Below are 27086 nucleotides of genomic sequence, written 5' to 3' on the forward strand. Positions count from 1 at the left end.
TCGATCCCAGGACCCTGGGATCATGACCTGAGCTGAAGGCAGAGGCTTTAACCCACTGAGCCACCCAGGTGCCCCTAAATTTCTTTTTTTTTTTAAGATTTTATTTGAGGGGCACCTGGGTGGCTCAGTCGTTAAGCATCTGCATTCAACTCGGGTCATGATCCCAGGGTCCTGGGATGGAGCCCCACATCAGGCTCTCTGCTCGGCAGGATCCTGCTTCTCCCAATCCCACTCCCCCTGCTTGTGTTGCCTCTCTGTGTCTCTCTTTGTCAAATAAATAAATAAATAAAATCTTTAAAAAGTAATGATTTTATTTGAGAGAGTGAGCAAGAGAGAGTGCACAAGCAAGGGGAGGAGCAGAGGAAGAGAGAGCAGCAGACTCCCTGCAGAGCAAGGAGCCCAACTAGGGGCTGGATCCTGTCATGACCCAAGCTGAAGGGAGATGCCCGAGCCAAACGTAAACACCCAACCGAATGAGCCACCCAGGCACCCCAACATCTTAAATTTCTAACAAACTAGCTTGAACTTACCTTCAATAGTACTCAAATCTCTGCTCCTACACAGTTCTGTATCTCCCCTTTATGTTACTGCCTGAAGTTACATCTTTATATATTGATTTCCTGCTCACTTTTATTATCGAGTCACATTCTGAGCAGGGCCTTTTACCCATCTGCCCCAGGTGGCCTTTATGTGTAAGACTGCTGAGATCTTTCAGTGAAGTGGAGAAGAGGGTACAATGGAGGAATGGTTGTAGGATCTGAGAAGACAATAGGGTTTGCAAAGACAGTAAGTAGGAAAGAGATCTTCCAAGCTGTAATATGGCAAAAACAAGGTTAAAATACATTAGTAGTATTATTCCGTACCATATCACCTGGCAATACCTTAAAACATTTATAAGTAGGGGCACCTGGGTGGCTCAGTAGGTTGAGCCTCTGCCTTTGGCTTGGGCCATGATCTCAGGGTCCTGGGATCAAGCCCCACATCGGGCTCTCTGCTCAGCGGGGAGCCTGCTTCCCCCTCTCTCTCTGCCTGCCTCTCTGCCTGCTTGTGATCTGTCAAATAAGTAGATAAAATCTTTAAAAAAAAAAATTTAGAAGTAAGTCAGCATACTATAAAAATTATAAAATATGCTATTAAGATACTGGAAATTCCCTAGAAGCAAATCTATAATTTTTCTGCCTCCACCCAATTCTGAGGAAGACCACATCATCACTGGTTCCAGCTCTCCTTCTGTGCCACTTTTAGAAAACACAGAAGGCAAGGCAGTGGGAAGGACATGTCTTCCCTCTTGGAGGTGTATCATTCTGAGGGAGTACAGAGGTTCCCCTCAAGCTCTGCTGAGCCCTGACCTCTGTAAGGAATCAGTGCCCTTGTCCTATCTTTTCACTTTATAGATGGGAAAAGAGACTCACGGGAACAAACTTGACCAAAATTAGTGTGAGAACCTGAATTAAAACATATTTCCTGGGCCACCTGGCTGGCTCAGTCAGTAGAACACGTAACTCTTGATCTCAAGGTCATGAGTTCCAGCCCCACATTAGAGATTACTTTCAAAAATTAAAAAATAAAATCTTTAAAAAAAAGTATTTCGTGTGGCGCCTTGCTGGCTCAGATGGTTAAGCATCTGACTTCAGCTCAGGTCACGATCACAAGGTCCTAGGATTGAGCCCCCCGTCAGGCTCCTCACTCTCCTCCTACCCGCCTCCTTGTATTCCCTCCCTCTGATAAATAAATAAAATCTTTAAAAAAAAAAAAAAAAGTACTTCCTGGGCACCTGAGTGGCCCAGGTCATGATCGCAGAGTCCCAGGATGGAAGTCCCACTTTGGGCTCCTTGCTCAGCCAGAAGTCTACTTCTCCCTCTGCCTCTGTTCCTTCCCCTACTCATTCTCTCTCTCTCTCTCTCTCTCTCTCTCTAATAAAATCTTTAAAAAAAATATTCCCTGACTTTACTTCACTCTATCATATCTCTATGAGAATATCGGGACTCTGAGTTTCCTAATGTTTTGGAAACAGTTCCTTCTTTTCAAAAGCACCAATGCCTATGATGCAATTTCCTCCAAGCTGTCACTAATGATTTTTATACTATTAATACAAAGAAGAAAGAAAGGAAAAACAACACATTGGTTGCTGGAAACAGAAGTTCCAGAACAAATGGGGGTGCAAGAGGCAGCAAAAGGATTTTTAAGTCTAAGGGTGGAGGGTGAGGTTGCTTTTCCTCACCAGAAATTTCTATTTACTGTGTTAATTCACTACATTTAGAATACCGTTACTACACAATCCTTTTAGGGAAAGACCTATATTAATTACTCAAAATACCTGGCAATATTAAGTCCATGTAACTGTAACAGTTACTAAATACTGTCACTCCATACTGTAAGGCAGAAAGTAAATAAAGATACTTCTTAGCAAAAACAATATAGACAGAAGCCAGGAAATAGTTTCTAGTTTAATCACACCACAAGTACAACCAAAATAAAAAATAAAAATAAAACTGACAGAAAGATTACTTATAACTCCAGAACATTTTAATTCTAAAGAGCTTTAATATATAAAAAGCCCCATAGTTTCCAAATGCCCCTCAAAAAGGGAATGAATAATGAGTCCCATCAGAGCTGGGGAAAAAAAACTTTAAGGGGGTGGAGAGATGAAGGCTGACAATCATTCTCTTTCAAAAAGATCAACAATGTGTCCTCAAATAACCGCTCAGAAGGAAAAGAACTGTCTGTATTTGCCTTACATACGGTATTGGGCAATTAAATGCCAACTTAGCTATTTAAGAATGACTTGCTAAAACATTGAAAAAATGAAAGACTTCATCCTTGTCATAGACTGCAACTTCAGTGGAACATTCGGTGCACATGACTGGGTGGTAGAGTTCTTCTGCTTGTGCCTCTGCTGGCTCTGCAGCATCCTCATGGCTGCACCTCATCTTCTTAGGGCCTCGCCTTTTCTTCCTGTTCTCTGGGATTTTGTATCTTAGAACCTCCTCTTTGTTGACAGAACAATTCATCACAAACATTGCTCTATACTGAGTTTTGTAGGATTCGTGCCTAAGAGGAAAATGAAATGAAGAATTTGGATTTATGTTCTATTTTAATAGGTTATCCATTTAGATTTTTTTTTTAAATTTTACTGAAGTATAGTTGACACAGTGTTACATTGGTTTCAGGTGTACAACACAGTGATTCAAGAAGTTTGCACACTACTATACTCAACAGAGCAGTGCAGCTACCATCTGTCAACAATGCTATTACAGTATCACTGTATTTTATCCCCATGACTTATTCACTCCACACCTGGAAGCCTTTATCTCCCCCACTCCCCTTCACTCGTGCTGGCCATCCCCCACTGTGCTCCCTTCTGGCAACCATCAGTTTGTTCTCTGTAATTATGGGTCTGCTTCTCCTTTTCATCGTTTATTCATCTGTTTTGCTTTTTAGATTCTACGTATAAGTGAAATAATATAATATTTGTCTTTCTCTGACTTAATTGAACTTAGCATAATACCCTTTAGGTCTATCCATGTTGTCACAAAAGGCAAGACCCTCATCCTTTTTATGGTTGAGTAATACTCCACTGTGTGCATACATCACAGTCTATTCATCGATCAAAGCACACTTAGGTTGTTTTCATATCTTGACTATTGTAAATACTACAATACACACAAGGGTGCATATATCTTTTCGAATTTCATTTTTCACTTTCTGGATAAATACTCCGTACTGGAATGACTGCATCACTGGTTATTTCTTTTTTTTTTTTTTTTTTAAGATTTTATTTATTTATTTGACAGAGAGAGATCACAAGTAGGCAGAGAGGCAGGCAGAGAGAGAGGGGGAAGCAGGCTCCCTGCTGAGCAGAGAGCCCGATGCGGGACTCGATCCCAGGACCCTGAGATCATGACCTGAGCCGAAGGCAGCGGCTTAACCCACTGAGCCACCCAGGCGCCCCTCACTGGTTATTTCTATTTTTTTTTTTTTTAAGGAATTTCCATGCTGTTTTCTACCATGACTGCAGCGATTTACCTTCCCACCACCAGTACACGAGGGTTTCCTTTTCTCCACATCCTGACCAACACTTTTTAATTCTAGCCATCATGACAAGTGTAAGATGGTATCTCACTGTGGCTTTAAGTGCATTTCCCTGATGATTAATGATCATCTTTTCATGTTATCTGTTGGACATTATAAGTCTACTTCGGAAAAACATCTATTCAGTACTCTGCCCATTTTAATCAGATTATTTGGGTTTTCAGTGTTGAGTTCTATCAGTTCTTTACATATTTTGGATATTAATCCTGTAACAAATAGATCACCTGCAAATATCTTCTCCCATTCCATGAGCTGTTTTTTCATTTTGTTTATGGTTTCCTTCACTGTGCAAAAGATTTTTATTTTGGTGTAGTCTCATCAGTTTATTCTTGCTTTTTTTTCCCTTGAGAAGACATATCTGAAAAAATGTTGCTGTTTTTTTCCTTGCCTTACTGGGGAAATGGCTGATAGCAAAGAAATTACTTCTTACTGTTTTTTTTCTAGGAGTTTTATGGTTCAGGCTTCACATTTAGGTCCTTAATTTATTTTTGTGTACGGTGCTACAAAGTGGTCCAATTTTCCCAGCATCGTTTATTGAAGAGACTATCTTTTTTCCCCACTGGATATTCTCATCTCTCCATGTAGTTAAATTTTTTTTAAAGATCTATTTTTTCAACAGACGGAGACCGCAAGTAGGCAAAGAGGTAGGCTGCAGAGGGGAGGGAATTGGGGAGAGAAGCAAGGATCCCTGCTGAATGTAGTTAAAATTTAAAAACAAAAAAACTTACTGAAATATAACCAAAATAAAAACATGAGAACAAAATGGGAAATTTAAAGAAATGTTAAATGGGGTGCCTGGGTAGCTCATTCGGTTAAGCAGCTACCTTCGACTCAGGTCATGATCCCAGGGTCCAGAGATCAAGCCCTGCACTGGGCTCCCTGCTCAGTGGAGAGCCTGCTTCTCCCTCTCCCTCAGCCTGCCACTCTGCCTACTCATGCTCTCTCTCTCTGAAAATCTTTTAAAAAATAAAATAAAATAATGTTAAGAGTTATTTTAAGAACAGGAAAAAACTTATTAATAGAGAATAGTTTAAAGAATGAATATATCCGGAGTGCCTGGGTGGCTCAGTGGGTTAAAACCTCTGCCTTCGACTCGGGTCATGACACCCATCTCTACTCACCGGGGAGCCTGCTTCCCTTCCTCTCTCTCTGCCTGCCTTTCTGCCTACTTGTGATCTCTGTCAATTAATTAATTAATTAATTAAAATTAAAGGGGTGCCTGGGTGGCTCAATGGGTTAAGCCTCTGCCTTCAGCTCAGGTCATGATCTCAGCATCCTGGGATCGAGTCCTGCATCAGGCTCTCTGCTCAGTGGGGGCCCTGATTCCCCTTCCCCCTCTGCCTGCTTCTCTGCCTACTTGCGATCTCTGTCAAATAAATAAACAAAATCCTTAAAAAAATTAAATTAAAAAAAAGTGGTACTATTCTTGTCACCATTTTAGTAAAAGCTACAGTTTTATGAAAGCTTAAAGAGCTTCCAACTTTACAATGTCCACTCCTGGCTTTTCTCCAGCAGTCTACAGAATAGATAATGCTTCATTTGTTCTCCTCATATACTCAATATTCTCCTACCTCTTTCCCCACCTAATAAGTTGGATTTTTCTCCCCTTAAACCTCATGCAACAGAAATATCTATCTGGCTAAACACAGCAAACTCAAGTATACTTTCATTAGTTCCAAATGTTGATCTCCACCACTAACACCACCCACAAAGAATTTAGATTATGCAAGCTGGTACTTCTCCAAGTAAGATTATAAAAATTTCATTTATATTCCACTGGACTAGAATCCTGTATTAACATGGAACACAGTTTTTACCAAGGCTGATTTCTATCTGTTACATTATGGAACAACTTCTTTTGAGTACAGCAACTCTGTAATAATATGGTTTAATCTGGAAGAGAAACAACTGCAGTACAAAGACATTTTACTTTTTCTACATTCCATAAGTATACTCTGGGTTGTCAACTTATACACAAAAAGCACAAGAGTTCATTTGGAAAGCACAAAATTTAATTGCTGCAGATGATCAAAAACCTCAAGCTAGCTTATAATAAGGTGAACCGTATCTGGCTATTCATTAGTACCTAGAACAAATCCACCACCCACAGTACCACTTAGTTTTGGTTATATATATATAATATATACATTTCATATATATATATATATATATATATATATATATATATATATACACACACACACACACACACACACACTTTTTTTTTTTTTTTTTTTGAGACAGACAGACAGGAAGGGAGAGAGACAGAAGGGAGGGAGGGAGAGAAAAGACAAGAGGAGTAGAGGGAGAGAGAAAATCCCAAGGAGGCTCAATGCCCACCATAGCCCAATGCAGGGCTCAAGCCCACACCCTGAGATCATGACCTGGGCTGAAATCAAGAGTCAGATGCTTAACTAAGGGAGCCACCCAGGCATCCCAATGACATGACATTATATGTAGGAAACTGAAGACTGCACAGAAAACTACTAGAGCTGATAAACTAATTCAGCAAAGTGGCAGAGTACAAAATCAACACACAAAAATCTGTTCACTTCTATACATGAGCAATGAATGATCCAGAAAGAAAAACAGAATAGAAGTTACCACAGGCTGGGGTGGGTAGAGGTGGAGAATGGGGAAATTTTGTCTAATGGGTACAGAGTTTCTGTCTGGAATGACAAAAAAAGAAGTTCTGGAAATGGACTGTGAAGATAGCTGCACAATACTGTGATAGTAGTTAATGTCATTGAATCGTTCATTTAAAATGGTTAAAACAGGGACACCTGGGTGGCTCAGTTGGTTGAGCAGCTGCCTTCGGCTCAGGTCATGATCCCGGGGTCCTGGGATCGAGTCCCACATCGGGCTCCTTGCTCGGCAAGGGAGCCTGCTTCTCCCTCTGCCTCTGCCTGCCTCTTTGTCTGCCTGTGCTCTCTCGCTCGCTCTCCCTCTGTCTCTGGCAAATAAATAAATAAAAAATCTTTAAAAAATAAATAAATAAATAAATAAAATAAAATGGTTAAAACAGAGAACAAAGAGTACCCCCTCTCACCACTCTCACCTATTCAACATTGTCCTTTAAGTTTAGCCAGGGCAAAATCAGGCAAGAAAATGAAATAAAAGGTATCCAAATAGGAAAGAAAGAGGTACAACTGTCTGTTTGCAGATAACATAATCTTTTAAACATAAAATATCACAGACACCACCAAAAAAAATGTTAAAATAAATATAAGGAGTGCCCTGGTGGCTCAGCTGGTTGGACGTCTGCCTTCGGCTTGGGTCATGATCCAAGGGTCCTGGGAACGGGCCCTAAAAGGGGCTCCCTACTCAATGGGAAGCCTGCTTCTCCTTCTCCCTCTGCCACAGTCCCTCTTGTGCTCTCTCACTCTCTCTCGCAAATAAATAATATCTTAAAAATAATAATAAATAACAAAATAAAAAATAAACATGAAATTCAGGCAAGTTTCAAAATACAAAACCAATATACAAAAACCTACTGTGTTTCTGTACATTAACAGTAAACTATCTGAAAAAGAAATTAAGAAAATAATGCCATTCATGATGCCATCCAAAATAATAAAATACTTGGAAATAAACTTAACCAAGGAGGTGAGAGATTTATATACTGTAAAACATTCATGAAAGAAACTGAAGAAAATACAAGTAAATGGAAAAAAATCCCATGTGCATGAATCAGAGAACTACCATAATTTTTTTAAGACTTTATCTATTTATTTGACAGAGAGAGAGAGATCACAAGTAGGTAGAACAGCAGGCAGAGAGAGGGAGAAGCAGGCTCCCCACTGAGCAGAGAGCCCAATGCGGGGCTCAGTCCCAGGACCCTGAGATCATGACTTGAGCTGAAGGCAGAGGCTTAACCCACTCAGCCACCCAGGCGCCCCAAGAATTACCATTATTAAAATGTCCATGGGACGCCTGGGTGGCTCAGTTGGTTGGACGACTGCCTTCGGCTCAGGTCATGATCCTGGAGTCCCGGGATCGAGTCCCGCATCGGACTCCCAGCTCCATGGGGAGTCTGCTTCTCTCTCTGACCTTCTCCTCGTTCATGCTCTCTCTCACTGTCTCTCTCTCAAGTAAATAAATAAAATCTTTAAAAAAAAAAAAAAAAAAAAAAAAATGTCCACACTACCCAAAGCCATCTTAGTCAATGCAATCTAATCAAAATTTCAATGGCACTTTTCACAGAAATAGAAAAAACCCTCAAAGCTGTATGGGATCACAAAAGACCCCAAACAGCCACAGCAACCTTGAGAAATAACAACAAAGTTGGAGGCATCACAATTTCTAATTTCAAACTGTACTACAAAGCTATAGTAATCAAACAGTACAGTTTGGGCATAAAAACAGACTCACACACCAATGGAGCAGAACAGAGAGCCCCAAAATGAACTCATGCATACATGGTTAACTAATACTTGACAAGGGAGCCAAAAATATGCAATGCCAGAAAGATAATCTCTTCAGTTAGTGATTTGGGGAAAATTAGATATTCACATGCGAAAGAATGAAACCGGACCCCTGACTTACTCCACTCACTAAAACTAACTTGAAATGAATTAAAAACATAAATGTGAGACCTGAAATTACAGAATTACTCAAAGAAAACACAGGGAAAAAGCTCAATATGGGTCTTGACAATGACTTTTTGGATAAGCACAGCAACAAAAGCAAAAATAAACAAGTGGGACTACATCAAGCTCAAAAGCTTCTGCATAGCAAAGAAATCATCAGCAAAAGGAAAAGGCAACCTATGGAATGGGAGAAAATATTTGTAAATTATGTATCTGACAAAGGGTTAATCCAAGAAACTCATACAACTCAACAAAAAGTAAAGTAAAGCGGGCGCCTGGGTGGCTCAGTGGGTTAAAGCCTCTGCCTTCGGCTCAGGTCATGATCCCAGGGTGCTGGGATCGAGGCCCGCATCAGGCTCTCTGCTCAGTGGGGAGCCTGCTTCCTCCTCTCTCTCTGCCTGCCTCTCTGCCTACTTGTGATCTCTGTCTGTCAAATAAATAAATAAAATCTTTAAAAAAAAAAAAAAAAAGTAGAGTAAAGCAAAAATTGACAAAGAACCAAAACAGACATTTTTTCCAAAAAACGATACACAAATGGCCAACAGGTACATGAAAAGGTGTTCATCATCATTAATCATCATGTAAAAATGTAAATCAAAAACTACAGTGAGGTATCACCTCACAACTGTTAGAATGGCTATTATCGAAAAGACAAGAGAAAACAAAAGTGAACCCTTTTGCATTACTGGTGGGAATATGAATTGGTATAGTCACTCTGGAAAACAGTATGGTGCCTCCTCAAAATACTAAGAATAGTGGGGCACCTGGATGGCTCAGTCAGTTAAGTGGCTGCCTTCGGCTCAGGTCATGGTCCCAGGGTCCTGGGATCAAGCCCCACATCAGGCTCCATGCTCAGCGCCCTCTCCCTCTGCCTGCTGGTCTGCCTACCTATGCTCTCTGTCAAATAAATAAAACCTTTAAACAAACATTAAGAATAGAACTACCATATGATCAAGCAATCCTACTTCTGGGTATGTGTCTGAAGGAAATGAAATCACTATCTCAAAGAGATATCTCCATCCCCACCTCAGCTAGGTGATCAAGTTCAACATTAACAGTCATAAATCTGTTGATTTTTTTGTTGTTGACAGTCTGTGCCCTTGATATAATATAATGAAAACAACACTTTACCTTTGTGGTCTTCTCCCCCCAAATCTACTGCAGCTTTACTCATAACAGTCAAACATGGAAACAAACTAAGTGTCCATACACAGGTGAATGGATAAAGAAAACATGATGTATAAATATAATAGAATATGAAAAAAAAAAAAAAGAAGGAAATCCTGCCATTTGTGAAAACATGGATGAGCTTAAGGGCATTATGCTAAATGAAGTAAGTCAGACAGAGACAAAAAACTACTGACCTCACTTATATGTGAATCCAAACAAAATGAACTCATAGAAACAGAGAGCAGATTGGTGGTTGGTGGGGGAAGGGTGGATGAATGAAAACAGTCAAATGGTACAAACTTCCAGTTATAAGATGAGGAAGGTCTGGGGATATAATAAACAGCATGTAGTTAACAATGTTGAACTACATACTTGAAAGTTGCTAAGAAAGCAGATCTTAAAGTTCTCAACACACACACACAAAAAAGGTATAAATGTGAGGTGATAGATGTGTTAACTTACCTTATTGTGGTAACTGTTTTGCAATACATGTGTATACCAAATCATCATGTTGTACACTTGAAACTAACATATAAACAATGTTATATGTCAATTACATCTCAATAAAGCTAGGAAAAGAGTCTAAAATTTTAAATGGTCTAGTTGACAATAAATTGAATATCCAAATGATGTACTCTTTTTTTTTAAATACTTTATTTATTTATTTGACAGACAGAGATCACAAGTAGGCAGAGAGGCAGGCAGAGAGAGAGGAGGAAGCAGGCTCCCTGCTGAGCAGAGAGCCCGATTTGGGGCTCGATCCCAGCACCCTGGGATCATGACCGGAGCCGAAGGCAGAGGCTTTAACCCACTGAGCCACCCAAGCGCCCCTGATGTACTCTTTAATGTAAAAATTTTAATGGCTAAAATGATAAATGTTATATGTATTTCGTCACAAATTTTTTTTGAAAAGAGTGTCTTTGACAGATTATGTCATTCTATAACATACATGCAGTTTCACTGAATCCTTGTCAGCACTGATAAGTGCTTTATTAGAAAAACTACTTATAACAGAAATACATATAACCAAAATTATTTGTATAAAGATTAATCATGTAGCAGCAAGGATATGTGAGGACAGAACTTTATCAGAATTTCTAAGTATAGGGGTGCCTGGGTGGCTCAGTCAATTAAATGTCTGCCTTCAGTTCAGGTCATGATCCCAGAGTCCTGGAACTGAGTCCCGCACCAGGCTCCCTGCTCAGAGGGCAGCCTACTTCTCCCTCTCCCTCTCCCATTCCCCCTGCTTGTGCTATCAAATAAATAAAATCTTAAAAAAAAAAAAAAATTATTAAGTATATACCTCGAAAGTCTATTCCTGATTTAAACAAAGACCACCAAATTTTTTTTCGTTTTGTGTGTGCATGTGGTCAGCCTTTATTCGTTACCTTTGGCAATCAAGACATAGTGTGGTCATGCAGGCAGGGCAATTCAAGACAGCATCACTATTTGGAACAGGCTGCTGTTGTTGATATGGCCTCTGTATTCCAAAACCATGGTAGCTACAACAGAAAAAGAAAGGTTGGTGGGGGTAGTGAAAAAGACATATATTAAAGCCAGATCCTGATTCTTTTTTTCTAAAGGGCTCCATGCCCAACATGGGGCTTGAACTCACAACCCCAAGATTAAGAGTCACATGCTCTGGGGTGCCTGGGTAGCTCAGTGGGTCAAGTGTTGAACTCCTGATTTCAGCTCAGGTCATGACCTCAGGGTTGGGAGATTGAGCCCTATGTCAGCCTCCACTCTGGGCATAGAGCCTGCTTAAGATTCTCTCTCCCCTTCTGCTTCTGCCCTTCCCCACCTGTCTCTCTCTCTACCCCTCTTAAAAAAAAAGTCACATGCTCTACCAAATGAGATAGCCAGGTGCCCTCAAGATCTTGATGTTTAATGCCACTCTCCAATAAAAGAAACTAGTACTCCTGAGAAAAATAGCTGATTCTAGGAATAGGCATACGAGATGAACCTGGAGCTTCCTGTACTGCCAGAAAGTAAGGAAGTGCTCAAAAACAATGAAGCAGGTATGTCAAGGGGTCACAAAAGTCAGCTGAAAGAGTTCCCAATGGCCAAAGCTGAAACAATTAGAACAAAATAAAGCAATATTGGATTATAACCCAAAGTATAAATAAATACCTGAGTCTACACTGATATGAATGAATGAATGAACGAATGAATGAACAAACGAACAAAGGGAAGGATGAAGAACAGACAAATCTCCCGTATGAAAGAATAATTTATGAAGATATTCTCCCCTCAAGGAAGTGGAGCATAACTCCCCACTCCTCAAGTCTGGGCTACACATAGTGACTTCCTTCCCAAAGTGCAGTATGCAAAGGAGGGGTGGAGAGTTAACTTTACAGGAGGAAACCTGACAAACAGTTCCTCACCAAGGTAACCAAGATCAACATTAACAATCATAAATCATGTTGACAATATGTGCCCTTCATTACAATGTGATGAAAATGGCACTTTGTCTCTGTGGTCTTCCTCACCAAAACCCATAATCCCAGTCTAATCTATGAAAAACATCACACATTCCAATAGAGTGGCCTCCTACAATATACCTGACCACTACTCCTAAAAACTGTTAAGGTCATCAAAACCAAGGAAAGTCAGAGAAACCGTCAACAGCAAGAAGAGCCTAAAGAGACATGACAACTGTAAGTACCTGGTATCCTGGATTGGCTCTTGCAATCAAAATTACATAGCAGGTAACGAAGAAATTCTGAATAAAGTATGGACCTTGGTTTATAGTGATATATAAATACTGGTTCATTAATCGTGACAAATGTACATATTAATCTAACATGTCAGTAATAGGTGAAACTCTTGTGTGTGTATGTGTGTGTTATTGTGGGAGGATATACAGGAACTCTGTATTATTGGCTCAATTTTTCTGTAAATCTAAAACTGTTCTAAAAAATAAAGTCTCTTGGGGTGCCTGAGTGGCTGTGTCAGTTGAGAGTCCAACTTCCGGTTTCGACTTGTGACTAGTGGTGGGACTGACACAGCATCAGGCTCCACACTCAGCAGGGAGCCACTTGAGATTCTCTCACTCTGTCCCTCCCTCATCTGCTTTTTCTCTCTCAAATAAATTAAAAAAAAAAAAAATCTAAATAGGGACGCCTGGGTGGCTCAGTTGGTTAAGCAGCTGCCTTCGGCTCAGGTCATGATCCCAGCGTCCTGGGATCGAGTCCCACATCGGGCTCCCTGCTCCCTCTGCCTCTGTCTGCCATTCTGTCTGCCTGTGCTCGCTCGCTCGCTCTCTCCCTCTCTCTCTGGTAAATAAATAAAATCTTTAAAAAAAAAAAAAAAAAAAAAAAAATCTAAATAAATAAAGTCTATTAATTTGAAAAACCTAGCAAAGCTACATTTTAAAAGCAAGCATGTAAGCTCTAAGTACTTTAAGATTTTTGTCCGTTTTGTTCTTTGTTGTATTTCAAGAATCTAGAACAGTGTCTGGTACATAGTCACTGTTCAGTGAACATTTGCTGACTGCAAAAGTATAATACGAATCTACTTATGAAGGTACTAAAGTATAAAAGCATATGTTTCTGAAAAGGGAGTTATGGTAAACGCCCAAAAGCCAAACAACAAAAGATAAATTATTTGACATTACTTCCCAAACTCTTCAAATGTCTCTAGGGAAAAATACTGAAAATATGTGGTACTTATTTTTAACTGTTGTTATATCCCTCCAATGCTTAGCAGATTTCAAAACCCAAACCTAAGAAAGTAACATATTCATTCAACATATACTTAATGAGTGTCCATTTAACACAAAGTCTAAGATGTCTGGGATGTAGCAGTGAACATGACACTGAAAACGTAGTCAACTGATTATTTTAAGTTGGTTTCTGTAATCTCACATTCCAACTACCGCTTGATGCAGGAATGTGAATAAACCAATAAAATGTTAATTCTTCTCAAGATATATATATAACAAAAGGCACGCCTGGTTGACTCAGACGGTAGACTATTTGACTCTCAATCTTGGGGTCTTGAGTTCAAGCCCCATGTTGGCGACAGAGTTTACTTTAAAAAAATTTTTTTTAAAGATTATAGAACGATGACAGATGCCTGGATGGGTCAGTTGATTAAAGATTATAGAATGATGAAAATACATTCCATCTTACCTCACTGAACAGAATCAAGAGCTACACTGTAATCTCCTTAACTATCTCAGTATCAATCATGGCATTCAAAATGTTCATTTTGCACAGGGGTAACCAAAACATATTTATTTAATAAATACAAAGGGTAGTTGGAGGAAGTGGTACTTGGGTAAAACTTTGAGAAGGAAAGAAGGAAAAATAACAAAGAACAAAGTGGGAGACTGGAGGCTAAAAGGTAAGGTACAGGGCGCCTGGGTGGCTCAGTGGGTTGGGCTGCTGCCTTCGGCTCAGGTCATGATCTCAGAGTCCTGGGATCGAGTCCCGCATCGGGCTCTCTGCTCAGCGGGGAGCCTGCTTCCCTCTCTCTCTCTCTGCCTGCCTCTCCATCTACTTGTGATTTCTCTCTGTCAAATAAATAAATAAAATATTTTTTAAAAAAATAAAAAAATAAAATAAAAGGTAAGGTACAAACACCCAACAACATCAAACTCTCTCTGGACTTAAATATACTTTATTTATGGGTAGCCTGGGTGGCTCAGTGGGTTAAGCCTCTGCCTTCAGCTCATGTCATGATCTCAGGGTCCCAGGATCAAGCCCCATGTCGGACGCTGCTTGGCAGGAAGCCTATTTTCCCTTCTCTCTCTGCCTCCTCTCTGCCTACTTGTGATCTCTCTGTCAAATAAATAAAATCTTTTTTTAAAAAATACTTGATTTATCTTTTGTTGTTCAGTTTTCAAGAGTTTACCATCCCGGCCCCTATTACCTTAGCTAAATCAAAGCTTCCTAGAATGGGACTCCAGGGTTTGCATTTAATTCTTCCCAGGCGATTCTGAAGCACAGCCAGGTGAGGGAAGCACTGGGTAACAGCAGTATACTGCCTAGCTTTTAGTTGTATGACAAATTAGCCTTCATAAACTCGAACTGAAAAACAAGTATGGCCATTTCCTCTTGGGATGATGAAAATGGTTTGAAAAATAGAGGTAGGAGTTGCCTAACACTGTGAATATACTAAATGCCACTGGATTGTTCACTTTAAAACAATGAATTTTAAATAAATTAAATGGAGGCGCCTGGGTAGCTCAGTGGGTTAAAGTCTCTACCTTCAGCTCAGGTCATGATCCCAGGATTCTGGGATCGAGCCCCACATCGGGCTCTCTGCTCAGCGGGAAGCCTGCTTCCTCCTCTCTCTCTCTGTCTGCCTCTCTACCTGCTTGTGATCTCTGTCTGTCAAAAAAAAAAAAAATCTTTAAATAAATTAAATGATTAATTTTATATTATGTGAATGTCTCCTCAATTAAAAAAAAAATCGGGACGCCTGGGTGGCTCAGTTGGTTAAGCGGCTGCCTTCGGCTCGGGTCATGATCCCAGCGTCCTGGGATCGAGTCCCACATCAGGCTCCTTGCTCAGCAGGGAGCCTGCTTCTCCCTCTGCCTCTAGCCTGCCACTCTGTCTGCCTGTGCTTGCGCTCTAACAAATAAAAAAAATCTTAAAAAAAAAAAAAAAAATCTAACTTGTGGGGCACCTGAGTGGCTCAGTCATTAAGCATCTGCCTTCAGCTCAGGTCATGATCCCAGGATCTAGGATGGAGTCCCATGTCAAGCTCCCCACACAGTGGAGAATCTGCTTCTCTCTCTCCCTCTGCCACTCCCCGCCCCCCCAGCTCATGGTCACTCTAATAAATAAAATCTTTTAAAAATCGAATCTGTAAATAATTAAAAAGAACAAGTCAGGTATAAAATGTAACATCCACTCTTTATCCACATAAATGTTTACTCTCCAAATAATCTGAAATTATGTCTATTTGAAAAAAGTCAGCATTATTTCTTCAATGGAGAGACTGACTATAGCAGTTTGAATTCAACAACAGTTTTTAAAAAATAAATTACCTGACAGGTGCCTGAATGGCACAGCCAGTTAGGCATCTGACATTTGGTTTCAGCTCAACGAGATTGGGCCCCAAGTCAGGCTCCATTCTCAGAGCAGAGTCTGTTTAAGACTCTCTCCCCAGGGCACCTGGGTGGCTCAGTCAGTTAAGCATCTACCCTCAGCTCAGGTCATAATCCCAGGATCCTAGAATTGAGCCCCACATCAGGCTCCCTGCTCAGCCTGGAGCCCTGCCTGTCCCTCTCCCTCTGCTGCTCCCCCTGCTTGTGCTCTCTCTTCTGTCAAATAAATACATATTTTTTTAAGAGACTCCCCATCTCCTGCCCCTTGCCACCAAACTTATTCTCTCCCTCGCTCTCTCTGTCAAATAAATAAATACATCTTTCAGAAAAATTTAAAAAACAAGTAAGTCATCTGAGTGAAATCTGCTGGTAATTTTCAAAATAAATAATTCAACAGTTTTCTTCCAAAATTCTTTTTTTAATGTATGTCTGTATGAACACAATACACATAAATTCAAAATGTGAACACAGAGATGCTCAGGTGGCTCAGCCGGTTAAATGTCTGCCTTTGGCTCAGTTCATGATCCCAGGGTCCTGGGACTGAGTCCCACATCAGGCTCCCTGCTCAGCGGGAGCCTACTTCTCCCTCTGCCTGCCACTCCCCCTGCTTGTGCTCTCCCTTTCTCTCTGACAAATAAATAAACAAAATCCTTTTTTTTTTTAAAAGATTCCATCCATCTACTTGACAGACAGAGACCACAAGGAGGCAGAGAGGAAGGCAGAGAGAGAGGAGGAAGTAGGCTCCCTGCTGAGCAGAGAGCCCAACTCAGGCTCAATCCCAGGACTCTGGGATCATGATCCAAGCTGAAGGCAGAGGCTTTAACCACTGAGCCACCCAGGTGCCCCTAAATAAAATCTTATTTTAAAAATGTGAATGTAGTAAAAAACATCTCTTAATCATTTTTCTCTAAAGATTCTAAATATTAAAGTTAAGTTCTTACCCTCTTCTCTGTGCATCAACCCAGGCCTGATCTCTGTTATCTTTTTCAGGATCATATAGTAACTCATCATTTGTTGGAATCCTGTGTCGCTTTTTCTTCTTCTTCTTGGTCACCTGTGCTAATTTTTAAAATGTTACGCATATGGCTAGGTATCAGGTCTAAAGCACACACTTCTATAATACAGAACATAGAATCTTCAGCTACATTTTTTTTTCTATGTGTATTTTCCCCCCCAAATTTTTTTTAACTATTTCTCCAAATAAATTTCTTGTCCAATTAATAAGGCATTAAAATGAAAAAGACAGAGGAAAAAATTGTTTCTTCACTAAAAATATACTGTTATCTCAAGAACTGTACTCAAATAATAAGAATTCAGTCTCAGAAAGACCAACATAAACCAAGATCAAAAACTTCCTGATGTTATAAATTCTCAACAAGTTCCCATATATAAAATACTACTGAAATCAGAATAAAAGTATTTCAGGGTACATGGGTAGCTCAGTCAGTCAAGGGTCTGCCTTCAGCTCAAGTCATGATCCCAGGGTCCCAGGATGGAGTCCCACATGGGGCTCCTTGCTCAGTGAGGAGCCTGCTTCTCCCTCTGCCTGCCTTCCCCCTGCTTATGCATGCACTCTCTCACTCACTCTCTGACAAATAAAGAAGTAAAATCTTAAAAAAAAAATCAGGGGCACCTGGGTGGCTCAGTCAATGAAGCATCCAACTCTTGATTTCAGCTTGCATCATGATCTCAGGGTCATGAGATCAAGCCCCGTGTCAGGCTCCATGCTCAGGGTGAGGCTGCTTGAGATTTTTCCCTCTCCCCCTGCCCCTCCCCTGACTCACGTAAGCAGGCATGTGTGCACACAGTCTCTCTCTCTCAAAATAAATAAAGAAAATCTTTTTTTAAAAAAGTGAAAACCCACTATGGTTATCTACATGCACTAGACTCTTAAAATTTCCTTAAGTAGGTTAACATTTAGGTAATAATATATAAAAATATAAAATTGTTTCTTGGAGTGCCTGAACGGCAGTCAGTTGAGCATCTAATTGTTTACCATATAAATGTGTTACTTGTGCATTTCAGCATAATTACTGATATAATTAAATCAGTTTTAACTCTTATTATGTTTACCTTTGCTCTGATTTTATACAAAATCAATTCCAGAGAACAGAGAAGCCGATAAAAAAGCAATGAGTTAGAAAAATTTCTGCAAAATATAAAGTATTATAAATTTCTATATTTTCTGTAAAAATAATATTATTAATTATTTGCAGGTATGAAAGCAAATGTTGCTGTACTAAGGAACCTTAAGAAGGGGGCCAAGAGCCCTGAAGATGTTAGGACTGAGCTGGGACACACACTCTCCTTTCTCCCCAATATGCCCATGCAGTGCCCAAGCAGCACCCCTGCCGGTCCCATGTCCTCATATGTGCATTCCCATCCGTTCTTATTTATCAATTCCTGCTTTTGTTTTCACATCAACAGCCTAGAATTTTTTTTTTAAGATTTTATTTATTTATTTTACAGAGAGATCACAAGTAGGCAGAGAGGCAGGTAGAGAGAGAAGGGGAAGGAGGCTTCCCGCTGAGCAGAGAGCCCAATGTGGGGATCGATCCCAGGACCCTGAGATCATGACCTGAGCCGAAGGCAGAGGTTTAACCCACTGAGCCACCCAGGTGCCCCAACAGCCTAGAATTTCTAAAAGATAAAACTCGGGAGGCAAAATCTAATATACAGTAATTGTTAAGCTTTTTTTTCTATAAAATATAACGTCTAAATCTGGTAAACATGCTACTTACCTGGTTTGTCTTCATCCTCAGAATCAGAATCAAAATATATATCATCATAGTACTTTGTCAGAGCTGTTCCAACTTTTCCAGCTCCCGAGGAAGACCCTATTTACGTAAGAGCAGTTTAGAGACTAAACCATATGCAACTGACAAGAAAAAAAACGCAACTTACTCTTCCATCACCTCAAAGTAATTATCAACTCATTCCCAATCTCATTTGGATGAAAAAATACTTTCACATCAATGACTTACGGAATTTCTATGCTCTATGCAATTACAGAGAACTGTAATTGTTACAGTGTAATGAAGTGTTCCAACTCATGAGAAAATTTTTCTCTCCCCCTTCTCACAAATCTTGAATTAGATTTTACTGAATTACAAAATAGCCTATTTCCAGGTTGCCACCATACATATCTCTACCTCTCAGCCATGTGGTACACTGTTAAGAACAGAAAATAAACATCTCCTACACGACTTTAGGGGAAAGAGGATAAGAGCCCTAAAGAGAGACAGGGGGCATGATTCAAGGACACACTTTCCTCTCCCAGTTGTGCCCAGCACCTCAACTCAGACTATATTCACAAGCCTGTGTCCCTAATTCCTCCTCTTAATTAACATCTGCTTTTGCTCTTATTGTTATTACTATTACATATGCTTTCAGTTCCTAACAGTTAATACATGCAAACCAAAGCTGAGGCACAAATCAGTTTTGGGGCAGGTACACTTTACATAAAAACAAAGCATCAAAATGAAGTATAAAACGAGACAGGAATTTGTGGTGACCTATCATTCACTCTGCCGTATCAGTGCTATATAACCCTAAAAACACCTCTATAAGCTTGTGTCTTTTTTATCCTAGGGTAAAAATTACAAAAGAAAATCACACAAGTAAACAAAACTAAACAGTGTCATTTCGACAACAGGAAAATTCTTCACTAGTCATCAATGAAAACTATGCTCAACTTGCCAAACATATTTATTCATTCACTCAATAAATATTTATTGAGCACCTACTCAAAGTGCCAGTGTGACACAACAGAGCATAAATAAGGTTCCTGCCCTTGCAGAGCTTAGAAAATTATCTATATGAAAATTTAACTAAAAGTTTACCTGTTTCCAGAGAGGATAACTTGTCCTCCATTGTTTTTATGGTAGAATTTAATTCGGCTTCCATTTCTTTTTCAAATTCATCTTCACTAGATGATTCACTTTCTCCAGTAAGACATTCTCTGATGAGTTTTCGTTTTTGGTCAGGAGTTCCATGTAAAAGCACATCCACTTCATCTTCGGAACTAGTTTGCATTTAAATCATAAGACATGTGAATACTAAAGAATTAAAATGACCTAAAACTTCCACCATCTCACTGCCCAACAATTTTAAGTTTTTACAAGGTTGCATTTATGTATTATATTACATACAGCTATTTTCATTTAAAGATCAACCATTTCTCAGGGGGCTTGGGCGGCTCAGTCAGTCAAGCATCTGCCTTCCGCTCAGGTCACGATCTCAGGGTGATCTCAGGGTTGGCAGGCTCCCTGCTCAGCCGGAAGTCGACTTCTCCCTCCCCTTTTGCTCCTCCCCCCTCATGTGTGCCTGCATGCCCTCTCTCAAATAAAATCTTAAAAAAAAGATCAACCATTTCACATATTTCCAAATATATTTCCAATGTCTGCATAACATTTCCTCTTATAGATGCTGTATGTTTATTTCTCTTTGCTATTACACTACAATGATTAGCTCAGTAGGGCATATGTAATTTTGTTTCTGTTGATTTCCTTAGGATAAATGTCCAGAACTAGACATAAAAACATCTTTCTAACTTCTTGAATTATCACACTGTTTTCCAAAAGTATTGCACCATGCACCAATTCATAACTCTATCAGCAATGAAAAGTTTACTTCACAAAACTAGGAGTTTTCTAACATACTTAAATAAAACTTATTTGTACTTAAAACTTAATACATGTAGTCAATATACAGCTAATATACCCAAACAAAATGTTAACAGATAGAAATTAGATGTTACAATTTTAAAAGCTAAAGAGAACTATAAAAAGAAGGTTAAATTATATTACAAATTCTCCTTAGCAATTACTGCCAATTTACTTGGCCTTTTGCCCCTGGGTTTCCCATTAATAGCAATATGACAGAAAAAAACCAGATACCAGAAAATGAAATGTTATCAAAATGAATGAAACACCTAACATATTTCTAATACAATCAATAGTTCATAAATAATGTTCAATTATTTGTGGTCTGATGAATAGTTACAGACTACCCCTGGTTTTCGTTTCTCTACGTTCTTCTTCTAGGACAATGCCTTTAAGCCTCCAGCAGAATGTAAATCTGAAAAAATGCAACTTGCACCATTCAATTCTGCTAATGATAGAGGCCTTAGCCAGACTCTACTCATAAGAGAATTCCCCATCTAACACTCCTCATCCTGAACCATATACTCCCTTTCTCCTTTACCACTCTACTCATTTGGGTCCTCTTAACTCTGCCTGTTCCCCCATATCCTCAGGATCACCATGCCTCCAAATTCTTTTATTTCATTCTATCCTTAATCCTGCTGCCAAAATGTTAGTCCTAAAAAACTGTCATCACATCACTACCCAATTCTTTTTTTTTTTTTTTTTAAAGATTTTTTATTTATTTTACAGACAGAGATCACAAGTAGGCAGAGAGGCAGGCAGAGAGAGAGAGAGGGAAGCAGGCTCCTTGCTGAGCAAAGAGCCCGATGCGGGACTCGATCCCAGGACCCTGAGATCATGACCTGAGCCGAAGGCAGCGGCTTAACCCACTGAGCCACCCAGGCGCCCCCACTACCCAATTCTGAAAGAAATCATCTATGGCCAGATCTTCAACTACAGCACTCAGAAGAGCCTTCCCCATTTTGTTTCACCTTATCCTTCCACCCGCACTGGGATCCCTGCTTAGCGGGAAGCCTGCTTCTCCCTCTCCTGCTTCCCCTGCTTGCATTCCCTCTCTTGCAGTCTCTTTTCCTGCCAAATAAATAAATAAAATCTTTTAAAAAAAATTTATCTTTCCAGTCTTAACCCCTCACCCTTGAATTACACCACTGGTCTCCAACTAGGGGGCATCTTGCCCTCCAGGGACTATATGGCATAGCTAGACATTTTTGACTGTGACAACTAAGAGGTGGGAGGAGGGACTACCGGCATCCAGTGGGTAGAGGTCAGGGATACTGCTAAACATCCTACAATGCACAGGACAGCCTTCCACAACACAACAGAAACTTACGTGATCCAAGATGTCAATGCTACTGAGGCTGAGAAACTCTGATGTATCCTATATTCCAGTGTTTCCAAAGTGTGCAATGTATTATCTTAAGGAGTACCAGGACAGACAGGCTGCTAAACAACTTTGAAGTCATTGTGAAAGGACTCTAAAATGATACAAATACTATGGAAAATAGCTTGACAGGGGCAGCTGCGTGGTTCAGTGGTTAAGATTCTGCCTTCAGCTCCGTAATGATCCCAGGGTCCTAGGATCAAGTCCACATCCATTCCCTATTCAGCGGGAAGCCTGCTTCTCCCTCTCCTGCATTCCCTGCTTGTGTTCCCTCTCTCACGGTGTCTGTCAAATAAATAAATAAAATCTTAAAAAAAAAAAAGAAAAGAAAATAGCATGACAGTTTCTTCTAAAACCAAACATGCAACTACCACACAACCCGGCAATCACATTCCTTGGCATTTATCCCAGAGAAATGAAAACTTACATTCACACAAAAACCTATACATGAATGTATAGATGCTTTATTCACAAGAGTCAGACCAAGAAACTAGACATCCTTCAATAAGGGAATGGTTAAAAAAAAAGGTGAAATAATTGTCAGCAATAAAAAAGGAATGATTTACTGATACCTACAACAATGTGAATGAATCTCCAGAGATTTATGCTGAATAAAAAAAGCCAATTCCAAAAAATTACATACTGCATGATTCCATTTATATAATATTCTTAAAAAGAACAAAATTATAGAAGTGGATAATAGATTTATGGTTACCAGCATTTAAGTAGGCCACGGTGGAGCAGGAAGTTGGCAATGAGGGATCCTTGTGGTAATGGAAATGTTCTACATTTTGTTTGACCATATTAATGGTCATATTTCACAAGTTGTAATATTATACTAATGTTAACATTGAGGGAAAGTGGGTAGAGGAGACACAGAATCCTCTGTATTATTTTTTGTTTAACTTTTCTTGTGGCATTAATTTGCTGTCATAAATTCTTACATTTAAATATACAATTGGGGCACCTAAGTGGCTCAGTGGGTTAAGTCTCTGCCTTCGGCTCAGGTCGTGATCTCAGGGTCCTGGGATCAAGCCCCGCATCGGGCTCTCCGCTTGGCGGGAAGCCTGCCTCCCCCCACCTCTCTCTGCCTGCCTGTGATCTCTGTCAAGTAAATAAATTAAATAACTAAATAAATAAAATCTTAAATAAACAAACAATTAAGGGCACGTAAGTGGCTCAGTTGGTTAAGCAACTGCCTTTGGCTCCCGTCATTATCTTGGACTCCTGGGATGGAGTCCCACATCAGGTTCCCTGCCTAGCAGGGAGTCTGCTTCTGCTTCTCCCTCTGACCCTCTCCCCTCTCATGCTCTCTCTCTGTCTCTCAAATAAATAAATTAACTAATTTTTTTAAATCTTAAGTATACAATTCACTGATTTTTTTTCCATATACTATTTCTTATAACTACCCCTGAACCTACCTCAAAATGAAGTTTAATTTTTTAAAGAAAGATTAATCAGAAGACAAGAGAGTTACTTTTATTACAAATTTTCTCTAACCCTTGTGACTATTTCAGAAGTGTCAGCACAGCTAGCTGAGGCAACACTGCATGCGCCAGGTACATTCTTGCTGAGGGTGTCAAGAAATGCAAAGTTCTCACCACTCTTCACCTAGGCCAATTCTCAGGGTTGTGTTTTACAGTGTGCAGCCTTGAAGGATAAGGTGAGGTCTCTCTCCAGGAGAAAGAGCAGGCTTATTTACTGACTGCTGTAAAAGAAGTGGAATTCCCAAGCTCAAGTGGTCCTCAGCCATGATGCAACCCACTGAATATGTAGCATCCACCTCGGCCTCTCCGTGCAACCACTGTAGGAGTTGGGAAGTAAGAGCAACCAACTTGATCGCAATGCTCATTCTGCCTGCTCTGTGTAGTCTCCAACCCAGGAGTTTCTTATTTTCTGCCAGGTTCCATGAAACAGTAAGACTATAAAATACTAGCTTATAAGTAGGATAAAATCAAATCCTGACAGACACTTCCCGAATCTCTCCAATCTCCCCTTTTTTAAGACAACAAGCACCAGACTCAGAGCCTTGAGCAGGCAATACTGTCTAATAACACTGTTCCATTTCATAATATTTATTCTTACAGTTACCTTACCAGAGGCAACTGTCACAGGATTACAGAGCTTCTTTAAAGTAACTTCACCCCCACCCCTCCCAAAAAAAAAAAAAAGAAAAGAAAAGAAATTTAGCTACAAAAATCTTAAAGAAAAATATTAAATAAGTTGTAATACAGGTGAATATGGAGATGGTAATGGCTGAGTAACTCAAGTCCAGGAAATACTGCTTATTTCAGTAAAACTTATTTCAGTGAAATTTCCATGAAACTAACTGAGGCCTACTAATTGATAATCTCCTTTCACAGACCAGACCCACTACCTGAAACTTGCAGGAAATCTTGGAATTCATCCTCATTCCCCACAAGAAACTCTTCACAGCAGTCCAATCTCCCAAGCCGAGGACGGACAGTTTCACAGAAAGCTTAGTTGGGACAGAATGTTTTAGAGTTTATGGACAGACTCTGCTGCCATCTTTAAAAAATAAAATAAAATAGGGGCACCTGGGTGGCTCAGTGGGTTAAAGCCTCTGCCTCTGGCTCAGGTCATGATCCCAGGGTGCTGGGATCGAGCCCCACATCGGACTCTCTGCTCAGCCCGGAGCCTGCTTCCTCCTCTCTGTGCCTGCCTCTCTGCCTACTTGTGATCTCTGTCTGTCAAATAAATAAATAAAATCTCTTTTAAAAAAATAAATAAATAAAATAAATATAAATAAATAAATAAAATAATATAAACATGCTAGGAAATCTCTTGCCAGCAAAACTGCAAGTTTCCCCCAGGTAAGCTGAAACCCTCCTTCCTGGAAATCTCTCCAGAACTTCATCTGTGTCTATCTCAGGTCCTCGTTTTCTACAATACTGTCCTGAGATAACATACTTTTTTCCAAGATATTTATGTTCCGAATACGTGTCTTATTTCCCCTACTATACTGAGAGTCTGTAGAAAACTGTAGCCCTAAACAAGCATTCAAAACGTGCTCCAAAAAAGTCTGGGGACCGGACGCCTGAGTGGCTCAGTTCTTAAGCGTCTGCCTTCGGATGAGGTCGTGTCGTGATCCCAGGGTTCTGGGATCCAGCCCCACAGAGAGCTCCCCGCTAGGCTAGCCAGCTTCTCCCTCTCCCTCTCCCTCTCTCTACCTATTGATCCCTACTGTGCTCGCTCGCTCTCTCTCTCTCTGTCAAATAAATAAATAAAATCTTAAAAAAAAAAAAAAAAGCTGAGTATTCCTTTATTTCTGTTTATGACAGTTTAGTTTTCGAGATGGTCACTTCACATTAAGTCCCACTAGTCTCACAACATACTCAAGATGCAGCTGTTATCCCTTTTGTAGATGAAAAAAACGAGGGTAGTGACTCGCTTCCACTCACTGTGCTAGTAAGCTGCAAAGGCAGGATTCGATCCCAAGGCTTTTGAAGACTTACGCGTAATTCCAGAATATTCCCGTTCCCCGCGCGGGTGTCCGCCCCGTCTCCCTCGTAGCTGCGCAACCTCACCAGAACCCCACTTGGCGTCCCACAGGCAACAGCGGGACGCGACAGGCGCTCGAGTCGCTGGGCCGAGGGTCCGCAAGGGCCTGGCAGGCGCAGCGACTGGATGAGGCTAAAGCTTGTCCTCGGCCCGAAGCCTCGGAAGCCGGGACGGGGCAAGGGCCTACCTGCTCAAAGCGGGTTCTTCGTCGCTAGGCTCTTCTACCGCGTAGGGGTCGTAGTCCTCCTGGAGCCGGTTCATGGTGGCCTGCACCCGGTTCATGGTGGCCTGCACCCCCAGACACCGACTACTAGCCGCCCCACAGCATCTGTTTACTCCGCAGGTGCACCAGCTAAAGCGTCCGCCACTCCACTTCCGCCCACACTTCCGCGCCCTCCCTGCGCGCCTGCGCAGATCGTGCCAGTGAGGGGGCCGGAAGAGGGGATGAGTCTCAGCGTCTCTACGCCGTCCTGTGGGTCTTCCGCTTACTTGGAAACGCAGCCTAATTACGGAACCTAGGAATCAGCAGTCTCCCAAGTGGCATTCTGAGCTGAGCGCTCTATGTGCAGTCTCTCACGTCGTGACATGAAGAAGCAGAAATCTAGATGCTGAGGGACATGCAGCCTGAAATCTGGGCCAGTAGGTCCCCAGACGCTAACGGCTAATGTCCCTCCAACCTTCAAGCCTCAAGCCCTTCTGCCTCCTTTTATTTATTTATTTATTTATTTATTTATTTTTACCGCGCGGCTCTCTCACCTTCACCACTATTCGCTCCTCCGTCTGACTTCAGCCCGACTTTCTACTGAGAAGTTGCTAGGCTGTCACCAGTTAATTCCTAAGTACCTGTTCTTGGCCTCTTCTCGGGCCCAACCTTTGATTGGCCCTTGTCCAATTCCGCTCAATACTTGAGACGACGTAGGTGGTAACTTGAGATGAGGCCTGTTGATTGTGAAACTGTTTGCTGCCCTGTTTCTGTATTGGCCTCTTCTCAAGCCCCCTCTTCATGATCCCGTTCAGATAACTACCCATTTCATTTGGTCCTTGCACTCTCCTCGGATACTATAATGGATTTCCAGTTGCCTGGGTAGATAATCTCCACCATGGTACCACTGGCAATTCAAATCAACATGGTCCAAACCCAACTCAGCATCTTCCACCCCATTTCTATACCACAGCCAGCAGCTATTTTGACCTTTGATTGCTGCTCATGTCCCTTTCTCCGTCCTTACAACTACTATAGGCTTGAATTTTGGTTGACTCCTTCCTCAACCCCTCCGTGAGCCCTCAATTCCCAAAGCCCTAGGGATTGCTTAGTAACCGCTCTCATGAAAATACCATCTCCCCACCCTTCACTTTGACTACTGATGTAGGCTCCTAATTGACAGCCTCATTTACTTTTGTTCCCTTTCCAATCTGTGCCACTCTCTACCGGCAGAGTAACCCTTTCCAACACAGCTTTAGACTGGATAATTTCCTTCCTAAAAAGTTCTAATAGTTTGGGGCATTTGGGTGGCTCAGTTAAGCATCTGCTTTCATCTTAGGTCATGATTCCAGAGTCCTGGGATGGAACCCTTTGTCAGGTTCCCTGCTCAGTGGAGAGCCCAATT

The 27086-nt window shown here is 40.8% G+C and overlaps 1 protein-coding gene across 2 annotated transcripts; it reads right to left on the reverse strand.

The window, feature by feature from the left end:
* Positions 1–2428: 2428 nt before the first annotated feature.
* Positions 2429–25884, reverse strand: EAPP (E2F associated phosphoprotein). Of its 2 annotated transcripts, XM_059181886.1 has the most exons (6): positions 25667–25879; positions 19752–19933; positions 18651–18746; positions 16851–16968; positions 11240–11353; positions 2429–3051 (listed from the first exon to the last, which is right to left on the reverse strand). In XM_059181886.1, exons 1-6 carry the CDS (start codon positions 25759–25761, stop codon positions 2775–2777), a joined length of 882 nt encoding a protein of 293 aa, XP_059037869.1. In that variant the 5' UTR covers positions 25762–25879; the 3' UTR covers positions 2429–2774. The 2 variants fall into 2 exon arrangements, with proteins under 2 accessions (XP_059037869.1, XP_059037870.1); XM_059181887.1 differs by lacking the exon at positions 16851–16968 and having other exon boundaries at positions 2822–3051; positions 25667–25884.
* Between the last annotated feature and the right edge of the window lie 1202 nt (positions 25885–27086).

The sequence above is a fragment of the Mustela lutreola genome, chromosome 7 (assembly GCF_030435805.1).
Source record: "Mustela lutreola isolate mMusLut2 chromosome 7, mMusLut2.pri, whole genome shotgun sequence".
Taxonomy (NCBI): Eukaryota; Metazoa; Chordata; class Mammalia; order Carnivora; family Mustelidae; genus Mustela; species Mustela lutreola.